Raw genomic sequence first — 22,999 nt, 5'->3', positions numbered from 1 at the left:
GGGGGCACGGGGAAGCACCCGCAGTGTGACGCCAGGTGCTGAGAGTGACCGCGGCTGCGCTGGTGGCCGCAGGAGTGTAGGAGCCCGAGTGTAGGAGCTCGGCTTCGCAGATATGGTCTCTTGAGGTGTCGCTGGTACCCGAGAAGAGGGGGTTGGGGCGCGTTGGTTATGATGAGGCAGTGTGATAGTTGCTCCTTAGGAAGGCATCTTGTGGGTGGTAAGGAGATCTGTTTTGAGCTGTACTGCTCAGCTGCAGGAAAGGTGGAGTGTGGTGTGCACTGGGGGCTGAACAAGGTCAGACCTCGGTCTGGAAAGGCAACTTAGACCTGAAGTCACCAAAGTAGGTCAGCAGGTGGGGCACCCCAACATGAGCAAGCTTGGAATGAGCCCCTGGCATTCCTGGATCCAGATTTCATTTCATTCACTGAAAGCTATCAAGAAAAGTTTCTAAGGCATGCTCTGCATGAGAATTAATGCGTTGGTAGATGGACCTGTGACTAGGTTCAGACATGGTAATGACTGTAAAGCTTTTTGGAGATATGAGGACCATCACTGACATTTAGAGTTCAGCAAGAGTTATTTTGCGGAGGTTTCTTTGCAGTCTTTCAGGGGGAGAAAAGCCAGCTTCCAAAGGCCAGGAAAGAAAGAGTAACTTGTCACCTATTTTGAGTTCCCACTGTCAGGTTGCAGTAGTTAATGTCTGTGTGGAGATGTGCAGATATTTAAGGAAGCTCCAATGACAGTGAAGAGAAACAAACGGGATTTTCTAGAGATAGGACCACATTCCTGGTCAAAGTCAGTAACAATTTCTGGTGTTTGCCTTGACAAGAATAAACCCAGTTTTCTGTGCAATGGCTAAACCTTCTCCTGTCCTTAAACTGAAGCTTAATCTGGGTTTGCCAGTCTTGTGGTGTTTTTTTTCCTGCCTGTGTGCCCCCAGCAGTTTAGTGTTTCTCTGTAAAGAGGAGATGAACAACGAAATTGTGAATAGTTTGAGTTGTACATTTACCTGATCTTCTGTGGGGAGCTGTGATGGAAAAATGAAGGTGCTGTTTTCTGTCCCTGGTTTCCTGAAAGTTTTACAAGGAGAAATTAAATAATCATAGACTTGCAGAAAGATTTGGGTTTAAGGAAGGGACCTTAAGTCTCATCCAGCTCCAACCCCCCACAAGGTGCAGGAACACCTTCTGCTAGACCAGGTTCCTCAAACACTATCCAACATGACCTTACTTCCCTCACTTCCTGCACCACTGCAGCAATGAGGACAGCATCCTCCCATATTTCTTTAGCATAATGACTTTGTGGCATCCCAGTGTGCTGTGGTGTTGATACCATCTTGAGGCATCTAGATCTTGCAGGGTTGTTTTTTGTTGCCAATGTCATGTTAGCTGGTATTTTCCTAAAGCCCAACTTCTAAGTGTTAGTGATTATTGAAGGATTTCAGCGTTAATGGGGGAAAAAGACTGTGATCATGTGGATTCAGACAGTTTCTTGAAAACACATGCTAAGTATGGCTTCAACAAACAGGAAGTAAAGCATATCCTAATTTATTTCATTATCTTTGAGGAAATCCTAGTGGAGAATTAGCTTCAGGAGATGCTGCTCATCATACTGGAGAACTGGGAGCACCTTGTGGTGTTGGAGTTCAAGGCTCTGGAAAGCCCACAGTGCATTGGTGCATTGCCAGGTGAATCACAGAATCCCACACAGAATCCCAAGGGTTGGAAGGGACCTCAAGAGATCATCTTGAGGTGAAGCATGTGAACCATCACTGCTGTGGTTTGTGGTGTTGGGCATGTTGTTGCTGAGGTCTCATTTGAATCCCACTAATTAAGTCAAGTGAAAAATATTAGTACATATAGCACAGGGTGGGGTTGCTAGGTTAAGCTTGAGATCATCAGGTGTCTCCCACATTTAGCTATTTGACTTGAACATGCTGCTTAAGGCTGAGAAAAAACCTATTTAAAGTGAAGATAAGGCTTTGGGGATAATGGGAGTGGTGTTCATGGAGTTCCTGTTTTTTAAATAGAGTTGTTAAAAATGTAAGGGGGGAAAAGTAATGGGAAAATAAAGTAGAAGTGGTTTAAATACTGCCATTCTTTTCTTGTGGAAGTGGTGATCATGCATGATAGCTTAAAGTGATGAGTGATTCATTTATAAATATAAAAATAGTGCTGGTGTGTGTAAATGCTCCCTTGGGAAGAGAGACTAGCTCCTTACTCAGATCGTATGTGCTGTACCAGGTTGGGATTGCTTTTTGCTGTGGGTTTTATATGTTTTTAGAGTCTTCTGTCTATAAAGCATTGTCAGTCCTTTTCTGAAGTGTGCAGAGGCTTTATGGTGGTGATTTTGGAGTGTGGTGTGGTATGTGAGCCAGCAGGACAGCAGTAATGGAAAAGCAGCTTGGCCAAACAACAGCCATCAGCACCGAGGGGTGTGGGAGGGAGGCCCAGACAGGATGGAAAAGATGGAGACTGGTCCACAAATGGCCCCTGCATCTGCAGGGAGCTGCCTGTGGAGGTGTTCGTTGCTCCTGACTACTGGTAAATCTCCATCAGCCAAGCGAGTGGCTGTGCAAGCAGATGGGAGGGTTTGATCACTGAGGTTACAAGTGTCTGCTTGTGCCTTAAGAGGCACACATAAAAATGTGAACTGAAAGCAGCAGGGAATAAAGTAATTTAGCAATGTGACAGCTCTGGGAGCTGCTGGAGATGCCTTTTTTGATGCTTTTGGGAGCTGTGTTGCTCCCAGCTGTTTTGCTCCCAAGGGAACCTACCAAAGAGCCAGTGCTGCTGCTCTTGCTGACAAACAGTAAACAAAATTTGGCACTGAGAGCTTGTGGTGGTCATCTGAAGAATGTGAAGAGTTACATGTGCTGCAGATGTAAAGCAGGTGGAAGTTTGTAATCCTATTTGTGTTTTGGTGGGAGTGCTTAAAACTGTGTTGTTGCTAATAAAATGGCCAACACTATGTTTATAAACTGTGATTCTAGGTTCTGGTTGTGTTAAGCACTGGTCTGCTAACACATGCAGCAGATAAAAACTCCATCTACATGGAAGCACGAATTTTGCCACGTTGCCTGCTTTTGCAATAGGTATTAGTGAGGCTGCCCACATAGGGCTGCAGACGCATGAAGTGAGTTTTAAAAGGTCAATGCAGGGTGTGATGGTAAAAGAAAAAAAGGGGGAAATAAATTGTTGCATTTGGAATTTGAAATAACAGCAAATTCTTATGGCAGTGATTGCAAAAGGTTACGTTGGCTCTTGTGCACTGAAATGGGGAGGAGCTGTCTCCAAGAGTCTGGTTAAGAGAAGCTGGACTCCTTTGCCTTCTGGACAGATTTATTTCCGGGGTGGGGGATGGAGTTTTATATAGTTATGCAGGAAAGAAAAAAGGCCAGTGTTAGTCTGGGCAGGTGTTTCAAGCTCAAGCAGTTCTGCTTAATGATGCAGCAAGCACTGTGACTGTGTCTCTCCTAAAAAACGAGGCTCAGGGTCTTGATTTCTGCATGGGTGTAGTGGGACTGCAGAGTAGGGGACTCCTGTAAGCCAGGCTCGGAGAAATCCATGGGGCTGATGGGCTGCAGCTGCTGGTGTGTCTTCAGAAAGCCTGCTGTAAAACAAGCAAATTGCAAAATTTAGTTTGAAAATGGTAGTACTGGTTGGAAATCACTTTGATGTTGTAGCTGTCCAAAGGTGGGGAGTGCCAAAATTACCCTGGTGTTATTTTGGGTGATCTTTCATCCCTTATCTAGGGATGAAACGTTTGTCTCCAGAGATTGAAAACTAAGAGTGAGATTTTGCTGCTGGGCCATTTGTATTTGTCTGGGCTTATAACATACTTTGAAACATGGATGTTACTGCCTAAACCAGAAAAATCTTGTGAAGTTGTATTTTTATAGGTGTTACACTCGTATTCATTTGTATTTTGGTTCTGTATAAATACAGACTAACTGTCTTTTGCTGTTGCTTGTTGGATTATGGGTTTTGTTTTCCTTTGAATAGGAACACTTTCCGAGTGGTTACTGCTTCTCTGCAGCAGTGACTGGTAACAGCCTCATCTTCAGTGTAATTGAAATCTGCAGATTATTTTGGAGGCAGACCTTCAAAGTTGGAATAGCTGTTTGGCAGTTAATAGTAGGGCAGATTCAAATTAACCTCATGCAATTTAGCATTACATTATTGGTAAGATTTTACTTAAATTTTACGTTTGATTTTCAATTTAAAAATGACATTGCTACTTATGTTTATATCAGAGATACATAGGGCTTATACAAAGAGTCCTTTTTCATTTTTCTACAAATCTGGTTAAAAAACAGCATCAGATGTTTTAACTGCCTATTTGTATGTGTAGTGTTTTCAAGCTGACTTCATGTCTTCAAAAATAAGGTTGAATAGGAAATTACTCTGCCTTTTGATGAGCAGGAGCCAAAATTCTTGGAGAAAAGTTGCTTATTCTGAAGTCAGATGTATCCGCCTGTCTTTCTGTATCCCATGGTGTAATATGTCTGGTCTGTTTTGGACTGGGACTTTTATAACAGTTTATTCATTATGTATGCCTGGAGCAATGTTTTAACATTACAGCAGTGTTTAACCCAAAGGGCTGGGGAAGCTGTGCAGCGAGTCATATCAGGCTGTGTTTAAAGGAGCAGGTTTGCCCAGGCTGAGCCAAAACAAGGGAGCTGCTGGGGCAGCAGCATGGGTCAAGGTAGCCTTTTGGTTCTCCTTGTGAATTTAAATCCAGAGCTTATTCCCATCACCACACTGGTGTACCAGACACAAGATTTACAGCATGCAGCACTGTTCTCCAAATGCTGTGGTAAGGAGTGAATAATGTCCTAGCTGTGATGTGCACAAGTTGCAGTTGTGATTCTGTTGCAGATGAATGCAATGCTGAAGAGCTGAACATCGCTTATTCTTTTGAGTGTGCCTGCTTCTGGATACCTTCTTTAATAACATGTTGGCAAACTGGAGAGAGTCTCAATGGAAGGAAGGCGTTAAGAGGCCTGCAGGGAAACCCTGCTAGAACTGGTACTTGTTTTGAATAGGGAAAAGTAGGTTTTGAGAGGAACGTGCCAAGACTCTTCAAACTTAGAAAGAAAAAATATTGTTTTGTTGGGTTTTTTTTTGAGGAGCATAATGCCCACTGCAAATAGGACAAGAAGTAATTGGCTAAATTTTCAGGCAAAATATTAGTAAAAACTTTTAACTTTGCAATTGGGTAAGAAGTGGAAAGACTCCCTAGAAAAATGTGAATTTGGGGTAGCTACACAGGGAAGGTTTAGGTGTTGTTAGTTGGGCTTCAGGGCAGAGAGGTGGAGTCAGTCACTCTCCTGAGGTCCCTCTGTCTACATTTATCCGCTCTGCAATTAGAGAAGCAGTCTGCCAGGTACAATGTGATTAGCCAAACTGGATTTTGGACTGAACAATGATCAAACATCAATGTAATAAAAAGAGGAATGGGGTCTTTACAGACTGTGACCATTGCCCTGGCTTAATACATCACCAGAGAGAGCAGACCCCACCATAATTGTCCTGTGATGATTTAGTGGACCCCAGAGGAAGGAAAGCTACTTGAACAGCTTTTTTCCCTCTAGCTCTTTGAGGTCTCTTGCCAAATATAAACCGACCCAAAGTTGCTTAGCTTGTAAGATTAGCACAAGGTAGGAACTTACGGCTTCAGACCATTAGTACCCTGGGAACAGCTGTGACAGTGTTGGTTGGTTTTTGTTCAAATATTCAGGCTAATAGCACAGACTGAGATACTGTGTTTGGAAGAAAAGAATGAACTTTTATTGATAGCAGTTTTCAGTAGCATACAAGCAAATCTGGGGGGCTAGCTCTGCCTGTAAGTGGGGACAGCTGATACACCAGAAGGTACCCAAGCATGGGAATCCCTTTCCAAGTAGCCAAGCAAGAGCAATACTTGACTTTCACTGTATTTTAACTGCAGATGAAATGTGTTTATGGCAGACTGTAAAGAGGAGGTTGTAATGTTTTTTCTGACAATGATGTCACTTGCGAACTTGTGAGGTAAATCATTGCTCAGAATAACCTTGATTCTTACACACTTTTTACTTAGGTAGTAAAAGTAGGTTCTTCCCTTGTGAATTTTTGAGAGGCAGCTGGGGAATATTATTCTTCAGAAAATCATTACAGCTTTATGAGACTTAATTATATGTAGTAATACATATTTCTTTCAAATACCTACTCAAGGATTTCTTTCAGCATGCAAAGGCAGGGAAACAGTTTTTTCTAGATAGCTGTGGGACAGAAAAAATGTTTTTCAGGGTATATAAGCTTTCCTATTTAAGGACATAAAACAGGGACCAAGGTGATGATTTCTTCTGCAGAAGCTTTGCTCCATGATAGGTTTTACATCTTTTTCTTGAGCCATGCTAACTGATCCATGGGCCTTGTTCAGAACAGGAATCCTTTACAACTGTGGTAGCAGGTGCAGAAAAAAATACATACTGAAAAAAACAGGAAAAAACCCCATACTGATCCAGTCCTGTTTGCTGTCTTCAGCTTGAACCGTTGAACGGAGCTGCTGTGAAGTGACCCACGCTGCCCTTCTGCCTGTACAGTGATGCTCAGAGAGCGGCTGAACAGCAGTGGCCATGGCCTCTTGTGTCACACTAAAAGGCAGCAGTTCAGTAACTACATACTCTGCTCTAACCACTTTCTTCAACCCCTCCACAGTTGCCCGTGTATGGGGTACTGCGTTGTGTGATCTGGTGTACTGCTGGTATCTTGCTAGCAGTGAACAAGCAGGACTGCCTTCACATGCTGTGCACGTATGTGCTCAGAGGGGGAAGGATGTCTTCTGCACAAAAGAAACCGTTGAGCAGGAGGTGGGAAGAGGCGAGCCATGGTATGAAGGTCAGTTGTACAGTAAGTCACAGTCTTGTCATGGGAAAAGAGCAAGAGTCCCTGAAAGCTGGGAATTTTGACAGCATTGAAGACAATGAGCACAGTTAGTACCAAAAATAATATTTTATTACGTTTCATATTTTATACTAGAAATAATAGAAGTGAGGACAGTTTTGAACCTGCAGCTTTGCTTGCTCAAGCAGTTCTCGAGGTGGCCAAACTTGCTTCATTGTTTTCTAAAATGTCCTTCTCTGGGGAGAAGAGAGGCCAGAAAGAGAGATCTGGGATGAGTAAAATTCCCCCAGGAAGATTTAGGGTTTTTCCTTTATATCTCTGACCTTTAGCTGCCTTCTTATGAGACAAATACATAACTTCCTCATTAGTAAGGTTTTCGTCCAAGTTTGCTCAGTAAGTTCCCATCAACATTTACGCATCCAGACAGGCAGTCAACAGAGCTGTGTGTCTCCTTCAAGACTGCAGAGTAGGTACTACCACGCCAAACATCTCTCTCATGCCACTTTTAGTGAACTGTGGGCACAGTTCAGACTGATGTGCAACTGGTGGACCTTTGGTGTGAACCCAGAGCAAAACTCCAGTGGATGTAGTAGGGATGTATCCCTACTACATCCCTTACAAGGGATGCAGTGGTGAAGAACAAAACTCTCTAACAGCTGCCTTGCAGACTTGTACAGACAGCATGACAAGTGCATCACTTCTCTTACAAAACAAGTTTAGATAGCATTAGTGAGGGACCTTCAGTCTTCACACAAGCAGTTCGGTTTCATTGTGGTAGACCATGCTGTCCTCCTGCAGCCTGGCAGTGATGGCTTTCACTCAGCACAGCTTAGATAAAAGACTTAACACATAGGTGAGGAAGTCTGTGTGAACCATCACTAATCGTTGATGGCATCCACAGAGCCCCCTCTTATCTCTAGTTCTAATATTAACCTGGAGCTGTGTTTGTCTTGGACGGCTGTTCAGGTGCTTCAGAGCTGTGAGTGGTGGGTGTGAGTCATTTAATCAACTCAAGTGTTTCTGTAGCTAGCAGATACTCACCAAGATATGTTTGTGTATGATCAGCTGTTGTCCAGAGCCCTTCCGTGCTGTGTAAGTCTAAAACCAAATGGCATTCACTTCAGTGGGACGTGTAAAAGGGAGAAAAGAAGGGCGTTTGATGTGATTTTATTTTTAATTGTGGTATAGCTTGTATATCTAGGAATCTATAACATGCATTATTCACTCTGTTGTTTATGTTAGTGTTTCTGTATGCAACAGTGACAGGATGACACACTGTCCTATTTTGCTTTAGCCTGTCTCTTAAGAGTAATAGAAACCAAGTGTGCAAGTGGACTATCCCTCAAGTAGCAGACAGATGAAAGCCACGATTTTTGAACTCTTAGGGACAACTGGGTCAATTTAAGGAGGAGAATGGTGGAAACATTCCCAGCTGGTTATACAGTATGAAGTGGAAGAGTTTGGACCTTCAGTGACATGTGTTTTCCCCTGCCTGATCTTCTGTCTTCAATAGTCTTACTTTTAGATGTGCCATCGGGCTCGGGTGCCATCAAGAAAGGTTCTGGCTGTGAGGTGCTACTGGGCTGCACTGTCAGGGAATGGGTGGAGGAGGTGTCCTCAGGTGACTGCTGGCACCTGAGCACAAGTCCTGGGCCTGTCTCTGAGGAGAGCCCCTTGGTGGTTATTATCCTTTCTTTTTAATTTCTGGGTTTTTTTGCAGCATTTTAAAAACCCACCCTATAATTTGTGTCCTCCCTGACACTTGTGTAAATACAATGAATAAATCTTCCCTTATGTCTTTGTGGAATGATAAATGTAATAGATCCAGCAGCTGTTACCATGTACACAGAAATCTTGCTCCTCACCGAAGTCTTCTCTGTATGCTTTGCAGACAGGAACAAAGTGGCTTTGCAGCATTCTTTGAAAATCAGTACCATGGAGCTGTTTTGGCTCTGCAGGTCTGGGGAACTCTTATGAGGAACGTCCTTCCTGCTGCCACCTCTCCCCAGCAGCAATGGGGATTCTCCTGACTCTGGGAATGTAGGACCAGGAGGACTTCTGTGTGAGCCACTGACTTCTGAAGTGTCTTAGGATTCTCGGGTCAAGCCACCTACTTCAGATTTTATATGGAAACCTCTGGGTTTACATGCTTGTTTCAGAAATTGCTGACCAACAGCTCATTTAACAAGTGACCTGCTGACGTTTACTTTGGATTCCACCTTCTGATAGATTTCAGGTGCAGCTTCTGGTGCATTGCTGTAGGTTTATCTGGAAGTGACAACATTCTGGGTTGTATCCAGGACTGACTCTGTGGCTCCTGCAGATTGAAGGAATTGAACCTTCTGCCCTTCTTGGGCTGTGGAAGACAAACTTTGTGGGCCTTGAGAGCCTAGCAAGGAAAGCTCTTCAAAGCGCCAGTTAGGCACCTCATCTGTCTTGGGGGTATTGCTAAAATAGTGAGTGCTCTGTGTTGTCGCTGTTGGTTTTGATGAACTGACAAGTCACTATGTTTTATTTTTTGTGTGCGTGTGACAGGGTGGTCTGCTGGGGAGGACTAACCTAGAAGGAAAGTAAGCAAAGAAGCAAATACTGGTGATGTTCCAGGAGCTGGACCTTGTAGGGGAATGCGTGCAGTTGAAAATGGTGTTAGCACCAGTGAATGTTAACACTGTAGAACTGCTCTTGCTGTTTTAACCTCCCCCTCTTTGCCTCCTCCATCCCCAGCCCTCTTCCTCATTCCTCTCCTAGCAGCTGGCTGGCTCAGATGATTAGCTGGGAGCTTCAAAGTCAGTGCCCTTTATTTAGCATTGTCTTTCATATTTTACAAAGAGACAGTGTTTGAAATGCTAGGGGGAAGAGATGGTAATGTCTATTGATACGGTGTGTAATGTTAAATAATACTTGCCACTTAGAAGCCTGAAAATAGTAAAAATCAGTTTGAAATCCTTCCTGCTCCCTGCAGAGTTGACAGCATTAGTTGAGGATCGAGTTTTATCCCAGAGATGAACACTGCAGAGTAGAAACTGCCTGAAAAAGCCCCAAAGGAACAATGAAATTGTTAATACTGATGTCGTGCCTCTTTTTGGACTTTGCTGATGGCTGTTCTGCAGCACTGAAGCTTTCAAAGTGAACTTCGTTTCATCCTGACTAGGGCAAAGCAACGCCATCTTGTTCCTTTTCCCTCGCTCTTTTGAGAAGATTAAACAAGAAGCAATTATGTGTCAGTTGGCTGCTGCTGATCTTCTTAGTGTTTCTTCTTAGTTAGATGTCTTGATTAATGGTTTGATCTTGCAATTATTATTCATTAGGAAATCTGTGGGACTTCTGGGTGTATCAGGAGTTCAGGGTCAAATCACGTAGCTGTTTGGTGTTCTATTCTTTGTAATGCTCAGAATTAGTAATAAAACATTGGAAAATATCATTAACTACAGAGGATGGTGCATATTTGGCCAAGCCCATCCTCCACAGGATTATTATACTTGGATCTATACTTGTCATGAACAAAAAGTGTTTTAAAATTGTGTGCTTTGAAATGAACTTGATTTTCTTCTCTTTAAATCTTGGACTTAAAATCCTAACAACTTGTAAGCCAGCTGTCGTTTCCCTTCTAGACATGGGGAACTAATTGCCCAACACACTGTTTTGTTTTGCTTGGAAGACTTTTGCATAGCTCTAGACTAAGGGCAGTAATTCATAATCATATCAAAACCAAGAAAGGGAGTATGTTTGTAGACATTTAAAGCTCATATACATTTCATTCTGTGCGGCTCCACTACCTTGTTTTATTAACTAACGCTTGTATGAAATAAGGAGTTTAAGGAGAAAGAAGTAAAGTTTGGCTTTTTAAGTCTTCCCTGGCTATCCAGTAAAACTCAGTATGTGAACTGATGGTGGGTTGGAGGGACGGAAACTCCTAGGTATCTATTGTGAATATTTTGTATCTTACCTTAGGTTTTACCCTGTGAAATCTAAATCTCTGTGAAATTTAAATCTAAATAGAAGTCACACAGCCTTTCAGTTTACCCATTGATAAGGATTAAAGTTTACTTACTTTATGATGTTATAGATGCCTAGATTATATACTGCCCTCTCCTGCTCCCTGGACATAGAAGGTCCTCCTGGATGGAGGAGAAGGGGTTTTCTGATCTTCAGATCTCTCCTTAGACTGGAAGGTGTGGTGAACTATTTCTGTTTAGACATTTGTAGTCCCTCTGGATGGGAAAGAAAGCTGCACAAGTGTGAAATGCTCTTATTTGTGTGAAGGCATGAAGTTTTACTTTAAAGCACTTTCTTTTTCCCTAGTTTTTAGCCTCAGGCCAAGCCTACAGAAGTCTGTGAATTGGCCGCCAGAGCTATCTATCTGTAAATCACAGAGTGCTGGAATTGGCACAAAATAAACTTGGCTTATCTGGCTAGCTGAGTATTTACTGATGAGTTCTGTTTGTTGTACACTGTGGTTTGAATATTGCAATGAAGTAAACCTAGAGGAAAATAGCTTTTTGTATTTTAGCTATTGTATGGATTGTGACATTTCCTGTGTCTTTTCAACTAAAGCACTTAATTTAAAGTAGTTATGAATGCAGTTTGAAACTGTGGTCTTGCCTCTGCTTAGCTGAAGGATGGATTTGACAAGCAGTGACCAGTAGTTGCTCTGTCTCTTTCTTGGCTGTTATCCTTCAGTATTGGCAAAGACATGCAGGCACTTGAAAGAATTCAGCTAATTGAGTATCACACTGCTTTAGCAGTTTTAAGAATTTGCTTCTATAAATTTCAGTTTGTTCTGGCTTCTGGTTTTATCTCCATCGGATATAAATCATCATGCTGTCAGCCTCTGGATAGCACTGGAATGCTGCTGCCCAATTATTTTATTTTGTGAACATAACAAAGAAATCCCACTTGGTTATTTTTAAAGCCATATGTCTCTTAGCAGAGTAAAATCAATCTCTCTTTTAATAAATGTGTATTTCTCCCTGATGTTGCTGGGATTTCGATGGCAGAGCTGTCAAAACTTCGGTGACCTCCAGACGTCTAAGGAGGGGTACTCTGGTGCAATGATGCCTTTTCCTACTTCTGCAGCTTCCAGTTCCTTTGGTTGCTGTGGATTTATTCCTCAGTGGTAAAGAGGGGTGGTAGTTATGCTGTGCAAATAATGAATTAGATGCAATGCTTTCCAAATTCATGAGTGCCTACAAATTAATATTTTGGCAAGTGTTCTGAAACATGTGCTTCCTGTAAGTCACAAACCTGCACCCAGGGTGATGTACATTAGTCACTGAGGCCCAGGTCTACCAGTGAATTTGCGGGAGGGGTGTCCACATGGGTAATTTAGACCTGGGAAGCTGGTTCCCAGTGCCCATTTCCTGTGGAAGTTGGGATTTTGATTTGAGTTCAATGGAGTATTAGTCACCTAAATTCTTCTACAGATCTGGCTGTGTCATGTTAGTTTTGGAAGGCACTCTTTATTTTTCCAAAGCCATTTCTTCTTAAAGTGATACAAATTCTGTCACTTAAAAGTCAGTGCCAAGCATCCTTTTTTTTTCTGTGTGTGCTTTTCTTATGAGACACTTGTTTGGGGAGAAGACACAAAACTAAAAGTAAAGTTGGACAGAGCTTGAGTGTCAGCTTTGCATGGGAAATGCTGAACCTTCCAAGGTATCAAAGTTGGTGTTTTGCATCGAGGTTGCTGGTGTGGCTTTCCTGCAGGTTAGGCCAGCAGTTCCCTGCAAGCACAAGAGCTGTAATTTTATGTGTGTGGCTCCGATGCATCCTGTCAGATGGGAAATCAGAAGCAAAAGGAGCAGAAAATGAACATGAATATTAACAAAGGGAGAGCGGAGGTGAAACGCTTAGCAGCTGCTGACTTAGAGGGGTTGTTATGTATGCATGTTCATACTGATTTGCTCTACAAGGGTAAAGAATCTCTTGGTTTCAATTAGCATGCAGCGGTGCAAATCTTTCCTAATGGGAATTGCATTTTCATTTCAATGTAAAACTTTGCATTCAAGGTGGGTTGCTTTTTCCCTTTGTCCTGCTAAGCATAAGAGTTTTACTTATGATGCAAACTGAGCCTTGGGAAACAAATGCTGATGACCTTCGCTGGATCAAAGCCCTCTGGGTGATGCTCAGAGCCACATAAGTTGGCATCAGAGCAATTGCATCCTGCTCCCAGGCAGACAAATGTGTCCTCCACTGAAGAGGCTTGGAGAAGGTGATGCATGGAGAGCAAGGAGCTGGAGGGGAGTTCCCTAGTTCCTAGTTCCCTCTTCAGTGAAATAAACAATACGTGTCTATACATAGAAACATCTGTAGTTACTAGAATTCATACACAAGTTGTGTTAGAAAGTCATTTAAATTTAAGATACCAACTTCTTAATGCAGAAAACGATCTTATCACAGGACTGGTTTCCATAGGCAGGGTTTACCGTGGTAAGTAGCCTTGTTGCACAGGAGAGCCTGACTGTATACGTTACATTGCTCGTCTTGGTATAAGGCTTTTGTTCCTCAGCCTAATGTTCCACCACCAAGTCTTCAGTTAAGGCCATATAGCAGATCTTCCTGGAAGATACTCAAAACATACTGAAACCAGGGAGGTCGTCAGGGGCAACCAGCATGGCTTCACCAATGGTAAGTTGTGCCGGACTAAACTAGTGGCCTTGTATGATGGAGTGACTGCATCAGAGGACAAGGGAAGAGCTATGGGTGTCATCTACCTGGATCTCTATAAGGTCATTGATATGACTCACCACGATATTCTTACCTCTGAATTGGAGAGACAAGGGTTTGATGGGTGGGCTGTTAGATGGATAAGGAATTGGCTGGATGGACACATGCAAAAGGTTATAGTTGATGGCTGAATGTCTAAGTGGAAACCAGTAATGAGTGGTGTCTTTCAAGGGTCTGTACTATATTGGGGCCAATACTATTTACTTTGAGCAACCTGATGTAGTGAAAGATGTACTCCATGGCAGAGGGTTGGACTAGGTAATCTTTAAAGAGCGGAAATTCTCAGTTTAGGTGGCTACAGGACTGGGTGTCAGCTGCATTTCCCTGTGGTACTTCCAATGCCTGATGCCTCTCTCAGTACAGCCATGCACATGCGAAGTAGGACCGTATGTAGCAATTTCTACAATATGGTTTCTTAAGTGAAAACCTTGTATGTTTAAGAAAGCCAAGCTGCAAAGAAAAATAGAAAATAATAGTAACATTAATTTAAAAAAGGGAAAAGAAACAGTTCAGACATACAGGGATGGGATACCTATAAAGCCAGCCGTGTCAGCAATCAATTCACCTGGAGCTTTAAATATTAGTCAGTCACTTCGTAAGCCTGTGTTTTAAATTACAGCTTACTGATCCTGTGTGTTTCTCTGGTACTTCTAAATTAACAGCATAGTGCAGGATGTTTTTGTGTGTACATCTGTGAGCCCTCTGTGTGATGCAGATTATGTTTAGCTAAAGGGAACTATGTGAATTGGCCTTTCTCAAGGAGGTCTTTGCCAAGGCTGAGGCATACTTGTTCTTTCCTATTGACACCCCTGCTTTAGGGTGGAGTTTGTTTTACTTGTGCCATGTATTACTGCTCCAAACGTAAAATATTCAGAGTTACTCAGTCTTGTGAACAATAAAGTACAGTTAAGTGGTGTTGAAGGCTCACAGCTGAAGAGTAGGCTCCGTCCTCTAAAGTAAAAGTTTTTCTGCAGCATGGCATGCATAATAGTGTGATCTAGGCATCTTCTTCTGTGGTGTTGAATGTGTACAGTGTAGGTGTTTTCTGAGGCCGGCCTCCAGGCTTCCTTTGCAGGTCATGGAAAGACATGGATGTTTCCAGTGTGCGACACATTTTACTTACTTTAGATGTCTCCTCTATAGTGAGGTGAATCGTTCCCTAAAAGAGCCTGTCTGCCTTGTCTCTCCTGTCAAATAACTTAGCTCCCTAGCCCCCTGTGGGAGCTTGCTCCTTGGTTCTCCTCACTGCAGGAATGTTTCTTCATTCCCAGCTCTCCCTGGAGCTGACCAGCTAACTGCCTCTGAAACTAAATGTGGGTGCTCACGAGGGATCCTGCACTGCTGGAGCTGCTCCGTGTCGTCAGTGAGAGGAGCAGCGTGCCAGGTTTGGCCGCCTCCATCTGCAGGAGCTCTCCCACTCATCTCGGCAGGGTTTGCACTTGTTGCGTGTCCCTCGTGAGGCGTGCTGGCACATCCCATAAAGTCAGTACTTGGGTGGGCTGCAACATGCTGCTTTCACTATTTAAGCTTCTTTTGAATTGGGGTGGGGGGAAACAAAACAACAAAACCACTGCAAAATAATATGCTTAATGCCACAGGTGCTCCAGAGGGAGTCTTAAATACAGTGATGTCCTAAGCCCCAGATCATACCTAGGGGCAATCCACTCTCTTCAGGGATTCACTCCAGTAAATACACATTTGCCCTGTATATGTCTGAAATCTTGCAATTTGAATCCCACCCACTGGATTTCAAACTGATATAAAAGCCCTGTGAGATTTCACCCACGAGCAAGCTCTGTTCTGCTGTACCCTTCCACAAGGGGTGAGCGTGGTGATACACAGAGTAAAGCCAGAACAGTTGGAGGTGTGAGGATGTTTATGTAATTTGTTTCTATAGCTAGCACATGTTTATGGTTATTGAAGCTTATTGCAACGAGTGCTTTCCACTCACATTTCGTCCTGACTCAAATGTGAAAAATCATTGTTGCACAGTTTTATCAGAGGATTTTCTATTTTTCCCTTGATTAAGACATCTGCGTATGTATAGACAAGTGTTTTGTTTCTCATTTGGAAGCAACAGACTTCTTGGCAGGGCAATGGGATTCCCAATTTGTAAACATGGCTAATATGTTTCTTTAATAAGCTGCTAAAAATGAGGGAGGTTTAAAGGAGAGGAAAAACAGTTACTGATTTAAAAAAAGATGGAACTACGTAAAACTTCTGTAAGTTTTAATAATATAAGTAATTACAAGTAAAAATAGGTAAAAATTCCCTTTCAGAGTTAAGCAGAAGGGAAGAGAGGGGTTTGGCTGTTTGGATTAGTGTGCTGAAACTAGGATTGATCTAGAAAGAATGTCATTATTCATGTGTTCAAGTTTATGCTAGAAAAGACAGAAATTTTGCAGATCTACAGTTTTACACCTGCTGGATTGTGAGCCTTTTACACATGCTGATCTAAACTTTATAATATTATTTCAGATTTTTAGGGTAAAGAATGCATCCTAGTTCATTAAGGGATTATCAGATGACTCTCATAGATGGCTGATGGGAGAGACAAATCTAGACAGAAGTTGTTTCCAGAGAAAAGTCACTGTGATTACTGTCAGGTTGGGCTGAAGGAAACATCAGTCCTTCTCCTGAAGTGTGTAGTACCTGGGGGAAAAAACAGACCTTCAAATGCATCCTAGTTTTTCTAGAACAGCAATGACATTGCCTTAAGATTTTCTTTGCTCTGTGGTTATCCCATGTGGTAAAAATTTAGACATCCTTCTGGGTAACAGTTTCTGGATATCTGTTACCCTTCTGGGGTATTTGAAGTCAGTGTCCAACCAGTGCCTGTGATAGAGTCTTGCTGAAGACTGATTCTTCTCACAATACTGATTTCAGGTAATGTATCCATAAGCAAAACAATGTATATAGAGTAATACTTCAAGATGTTCAGTATGATGTTTTGTATGTGATGTTGTAACTTTCTAGGTACTGTCATCTCTTAATATCGTGGAATTAGGATATGCTGGTGTTTGGGAAACAGTCATGCTGTCACATGGGATGAGCCCTTACCCTGGAGAGATAGCACACTGATAACAATAGCCAGAGATGAAGAATGTCTGCACCAGTTTTCTGGGTCCTCCTGGGTGACCTTGGGGAGATCTGTCTGAAATTCATATCCAAAGCAGTATAATATGGGCTGTAATACCTCCTTTGCTCCTCTTCTGTACTTGCTGTAGAAGCCACCCATAAAAGCAGCTGCTCCTCAGCCTGTTTTGTGCATGAGCCACAGGGACATGCTATCAGCTATTTATTCTGGAGGTTTCTGTGATGCAAGTATCATGATGCCGCAGTTCTGTTTGCTTTGAGTAAATAAGATTGCTAAGTCTAGAGAGGAAAAACTTCTCAGAATAATGAACGTGTGTTTATCAGGAAAAAAACTGATTTTCACAAAGCAGTTGGTTCAGGGGTGCCAGGTACATTTTAGCTGTAGAGTTATTTGAGAAGGCTTATATGGAAACACTATGGAAGAGGCTGAAAGTTACCTGAAAAGCTATAAACAAAGGCTACTGGTGTACATAAGGAATGGCTCCTTCAGGAGGATATTCTGTGAGTCCTAAAGATATCCCTACTGCATCATTTACGCCAGTGAGTTACCTGCTGGGAGGGTGTACCTGGTCCAAGAGATGTACTGTATTTTCACCCCAGTTCAGTGTCTGTGCATCGTATTGAAACAACCAACGGGGTGTTTAGTAGGTGTTAGGAACAGACCTCTCTAATGTATTCATTAGTGAATGAAAACAAGCTGCTGCTTAAGAAGGAGGCAGGGACCAAGTGTGAAATTTGAGAAGCTATTCAAAATCATTGCTGTCAAACAGGAGCTTGGCTCTGATCTTTGTCAGAAAAGCAGCATCTGTATAGTGCTCCTAAATTTAAAGAACTATATAAAAGGCTGATCTCTTTCCAGGTTTTTTGTGGCGTTTTTTTGGTTGATTTTTTTTTTTTGTTTGGTTGGTTTTGGGTGGGGATTTCTTTGGTTTGGATTTTTTGTTGTTGCTGAGTTTTTTGTGTTTTTGTTTTGGTTTGGTTTTTTTTAGTGAAACTGCGTTATTATGTCACTGGGGTTTTAATCTTCATTTTCCTGTGTTTGTTGATACATTTTGGAGTTAGTGGGAAGGCAGTTTGGTTTGTCATGTTTAAAATTTAAGAACCTGAGAGTAAGCCACCGTAGCTCTTGGATATTGCACTCTGCTGAAAAAGAACCTCATTCACATGCTTAATTATAGGGATTTTTTCTTTTTCTTTCCCATCAACTCTGTGCAGAATATTCTTGCTGAATAGTGCCACAGTGGCCACCCTGCCATTCCCCTACTTAATGAGCGACTTCTCACACAAATAGATTTCAGAATAACTGGGCACAGATGTTTAGGTGTCTGTTTTGGTGGGGGTTTTTGCCCCAGAAAATGATTGTCAGTCTTCATTTCAGCTTTCAAGCCTGCTGAAATGGCAGCATTCCTCTCATTGCAAAGGTTATTCAGCCGTGTGAACTGTGACTCATTCCGAAAGATTACATGCATTTCCCTTCCCAGCGTGCACATGTCCTCCTGCTGCTAGCTGTTTGCAGCCTGCTATCTGCAATCAGTGGGTCAGGGGTACATGCTGCTGCAGAGCTTTCTTGCTAGCTTGCTCCAGTCTTGTGCTGTATACAGTATAGGAGCCCATGTTTCCTGCAGGCAGCAAGTTTCAGGATGGAAAATGCTACTTTCATATGCTTCTGGGGGAAAAAAAAAAGTCTCTTTCAGCATCTCTGTACAATATAAAAAAACCCCAACAAAACAAACAAAACACACACACAAAAAAGACCTAACCAAACAAAAAAACCCCAAACTAAACGAAATCCTGAACAAACCCAAAGAGCAAACCTTAAAGATACAATAAACCTCATACAGCCCTCCTGGTTCACATTTACTCCAGACTGTGTTTACTTAGGCTGCAAAAATACCAGTTCATCATACCAGCTCAAGGCAAACCCATCAGCTCTGGTGTCCTCTTTGAACATCTTTCTTTTCTAGTTTTGCCTTCTTTTCTTTCCTGTGTTCCTTTCTGGTGCCAGAGGATCCCCACTGTCACCACTCCTTTTCTCCTGGTGCTGCAGACCAGTCCTGTCTGGGGGCTCAGCACCCCGCCTCTCTGATCTGCCTCCATCCTCTGTGGTTAATTGCCATTTCCTGGATGTTTCCAGGGCTTCTTTTGAAATAAGGTCCTGTGAGAATTGGAATGATGTTTCTGTTTGCATGTTACTGAAAGTCGACATGAACCCATGCGGTAAAAACCTGATCTTGTTTGTTGTGGAAGCTCAGTTAACTGGGGATGATTAAAGGGAAGCTTGATAGTACCTGCCCAGACATGGAAGTGAGTTATGGCACCTGAAGAAGAACAGCCATGAGGAATCAATCTTAATTTAGTACAATTTAACATTGTGCTTGTATTTTTATCTACTTGAGGGCAACAGATAACATGTCTAAGCTTCCTAGTGTGACAAAAGCAGACACAACTTGGAGAAGGTGGCAGAAACGAGAGCACAGAGTCCTGTTGCTCTGCAAGCATGTAAAGACCTCTTCTGTCCTGTTCTGTCTATGTGGGAAGTGTTGCTGGAAAAGCTGTCAGGATCCCCAGGGTTCAAAGCTGAGGGGGCTCGCAGGGAGTGCAGAAAGCCTCCACCAATGCTGCTTCCTACTGGCTAAGAAAATGAGTGGTAGGGCTGCGGGCAGCCACACTGACCTTTTTTTTCTGTAAAACAAGGAATTCTGGTGTATCTTGTCAGGCAAGTGTTGGAGAGGAAGAGGACTTCTGTTAAAGACTGCAAGAAGCTGGCTCTTCCATCAAATCCAGATTTTAAGAATCAGATTATTTGCAGAGGTTTCTTTGGTGATTTGTGTTTGCAATCCAAATTCTGGTTTCAACGGACATTCAAGCAGAGATACGCAATAGATATAAAATTATTTCACTGTTTTGCTAGAGGATTTAGTTATTCAAATCTTGGTTTTCTCCATGTGTTTCTGCAAGCCAGGGCTTACTTGGGTGTCCTGGAATAACTGTGTTGACACATGTAGCCTGGATGAAGAGCCCTTTCTTTCTAATTACCTACGTCTGCTTTCAAAGCCGATCATAATAAATTATAGTTAGATGCTCTTTCACCGTAGTTCAAACTCTGCTTTATTCTGAAACACTTTGATGTGTAGGCAAGCCCCTAGGAAACTCTTTTTGTTTGAAACTAAATCTCCTCAGTTTATTTGCCCTTGCATTTTATCCTTCCTTATACTGAGAAATGAATCCTGTTCCTTTAAGGTGTTTTTTTGCTTTGCTTTGCAGACTGTAAAATGGCACATAGAGCTACAGCCGTGGGCAAGTCCAACTGCTTCCCTCAACAATGAGGCCTTGAGGTTCCTGAAATACATTAGCACTTCTCAGGTAGGTTTTTCATTTCAGTCTCTGTCTAGAAAACAGTTTGTCTGGTATGGGCTGTTCCTGCTCAGATAAGGAGTTAACCTCACACCAGGCTGGTTTCGAAAATGCTTTATTTCTATAGTGTAGAATGTTAACCTAGCACTGACATTCCGTATGAATGTAAAGGTCAAAACAGGGTAGAAATAATGCATTATTTCCTTGCTTTCCAGATGGGTTTATGTCCTGACAGGTGGAGGTGAAATTCCAGACATGGTTCTTCTCTCTCAGACATAGAAAAGTAGAGAGCACTCTGTAATGAGAGAACTGTGTATTCAGCCACTTCGCTTCTCAGTAAGATAACCAGGCTCATTTTAGCTAAAAACGATGCATTTGAGGTTCCCAGTAAAATGAGGTTTCCAGTAAAATGAGAACAGGGCATCAGTCCCTAACTTGGACAAGTTGTCCCAGTAGAATCCTGATGTTTTAAGGACAAAAGTGATGACCTGGAAAATTAGTGGTTTTATGAGCTTTTTCAATGGTGACATTTCCAAATCCAGATTGTGTTGACAGATACTTCCAAGGTTCAGCATATGTGGAAATTGGGCCATCATGTCTTAATGGAGGCATCACTTCTGTACAATAGCATTTATGCATGCATTTTGGGTAATAAAAAATGGAAAGTTGCTGAATGCTGATAATTCTGACAGGGTGTCTGCTTTTGGTACCCAGGCCTATCAGCTGTTGACCTGTGAATACAGATTTAGCTGCACCACTGCTTACTCTGGAGAACAGAAAAAAGCCTCGGATGTTCATGTCACTGGTACATCATTCACATATGAAATCCTTTCTTGATGCAATGCTTTCAAGGCTGAGATGAGATTCATTTGAAACACATCTAAAAATATGCTGCTCTGCTGATGGTGTGGTAACTGTGAGGGAAGCAGCGTGTTCACTTATCTTCCAGTTTCTTTCCAGTGGGTACTCCTGGCTAAATGCTCAAGAAAATGACATCTCTGCCTTCACTCCTGCCAGGACTGAAAGGGCAGGAAGCAACATGATGGGTATGGAGACATCAAGAGATGTGTGTAGAGCTCCTTGTTCTGTTGTACAGAAGTTTATGCAGTGGAAACATGTTAAGCTCAAAATGGCCTTCTTGGTGACTTAATAAACTCTGGCAGATGCTGCTAAACTCCTCTAGTTGGGTCAAAGCCTACAAGGGCATCAATTAGCAGAGAGTTTATTGCTTCTGACACACTAACGAAGAAGTTTTGTTCCCAGAGTAACTGGCCATGGAGGGGGGCACACACAAACATAAGTGAAAACAAAAAAAGAGACAAATCCTCATTCCTGACCTGGAAGATTTTATAGATTAATAACTGACAGGATAACACCATGATTGGTTAGAGCACTTCTGGAAATGGGATCATCTTATGTAGATGAGCATGAGATCTCATTTTCCTTGTTTGCTGAGCAAGTGTTTACTAATTACTGTGCCTGAGTTCAGCGGCCTGTCATTAGTGTAGGATGTCTCAAACTGCTGGAGGGGGGAGATGCCATGTCAGTAGGGTTGGGATGTATCCAGAAAAAGCTTATTCGATGCTGGTATCTAATGATCAGAAGAACCATGTTATTTGTACGATAGTAGTGAGTAAAAGCCCAGAACAGGACGTGAGCTCAGAGAATCAGGGCCTGTAAATCATGCAACAGGCTGATGATGGTGCTGAAGGCAGAGTTCTGTGCTTTTTATTTCATTTTTTAATTTTGGTAGCAAGAGCTACTAGGTAACAAGAGCTGTTAAGAATTGCTCCAAATTCTGAGTGTTGTAATTGCTCATAATGCCATGAGTCAATTAAGTGGCAGCACTGTAGAATCTTAGTTCTCTGTAGAGAGCACATTATTCCTCTGTGTCTTAAAATTAGTGCTTGTTATTGCAGTGCCATTTATTCCTTGATTGTCATGCGACTGAAGGGAAACGTGTAATGGGGTGCAGTGCAAATCATTACTTAAAACTTAGTGAATTCTGAGAGCAGCAGGAAGAGATGCTATATTAGCTTTTATGAATTTTCCATGGGAATTATGAGCTGAGCAGGAGCAGGGAGGCGGTGATGCAGCATGCAGCTTTTTGGATGTAATTCTCCAGGTAATGATTTTTCACAGCTTAAGATTGTTAAAGAATGAGAGTTTTATTTACTTATAATAAGGCACATGGTGTGCCTGCCACAGCAAAGGCTGCCTTCCAGTTTTTACTCCACCCCTGTGTAAAATTGTTCCATTTCTGTGGTTCTAGGTGGGGTTAGACATGTGCTTTTTATTCTGGCTAAAACCAGGAGCTGAGCCTGGGCAGGGTGCTGTAGAGGAAGGAAGGAGCAGGATGAGAATAGTCAGTTCAGGACTGATGTGTAACCTGGTTTTGTTTCTACTAGTGTTTTTTACACCATTTTTATTGTTGGCCTTCTGGCAGTGCCAGCTCCCATCCCTGCAGCCAAGATCGGTACTAGGCCCAAAGAACAATTTTTTGTCATGATGGCCCAGCTGTGTTCCTGCAGCTCTTCTCAGTCTCTGCTTTCCTATCTGCATATTCTCAGCCTGTGCCCTACAACCTCTAAATTTGATGGCCAGGCTGCACATTGTTTGAAAAGCCCTTCGACAACCGCCTGTAAGCAGGTGCTGATGCAGTGCAGCCCAGCCTCTCCTGGGCAGAAGCAGCCACAGCTTTGGTGCTTCTGGTCCCTGCTACCAGTGTACTGATGCTGTGGTGGCAGCTGTACACATTGCACTGGCTTTCCATTGCCTGATGTGCCCTGGCTCCTGAATGTTGGAAAGGCTGCAGCACACCTCAGCCCCATGCCTACCTCTACCAGACAGATATGGACAGGCAGACCTGGTGCTGCAGGCATGGGCTCCTTTGGGGGTGTCACTCGCTCCACAAAAGCCATAGCTTCACTGGCTTGGTC

At 42.6% G+C, this 22,999-nt stretch overlaps 1 protein-coding gene across 1 annotated transcript in view; it reads left to right on the top strand.

Annotated features, from left to right (window-relative positions):
• The window catches only part of METTL24 (methyltransferase like 24), a 46,150-nt gene that overhangs the window by 517 nt on the left and 22,634 nt on the right, over positions 1–22,999 (top strand). Inside the window, exon 2 of the mRNA XM_061366815.1 lies at positions 19,971–20,069. Within this exon, the coding sequence (XP_061222799.1) occupies positions 19,971–20,069 (99 nt within the window). The remainder of the gene's footprint in view (positions 1–19,970; positions 20,070–22,999) is intronic.

The sequence above is a fragment of the Neopsephotus bourkii genome, unplaced genomic scaffold, assembly GCF_033783945.1.
Source record: "Neopsephotus bourkii isolate Nb327-2 ecotype Australia unplaced genomic scaffold, CSIRO-AGI_Nbou_v1 NB_1358, whole genome shotgun sequence".
Classification (NCBI taxonomy): domain Eukaryota; kingdom Metazoa; phylum Chordata; class Aves; order Psittaciformes; family Psittacidae; genus Neopsephotus; species Neopsephotus bourkii.
The sequence above is the reverse complement of the archived record's forward strand: the minus strand, read 5'-3'. Positions and strand labels throughout refer to the sequence as shown.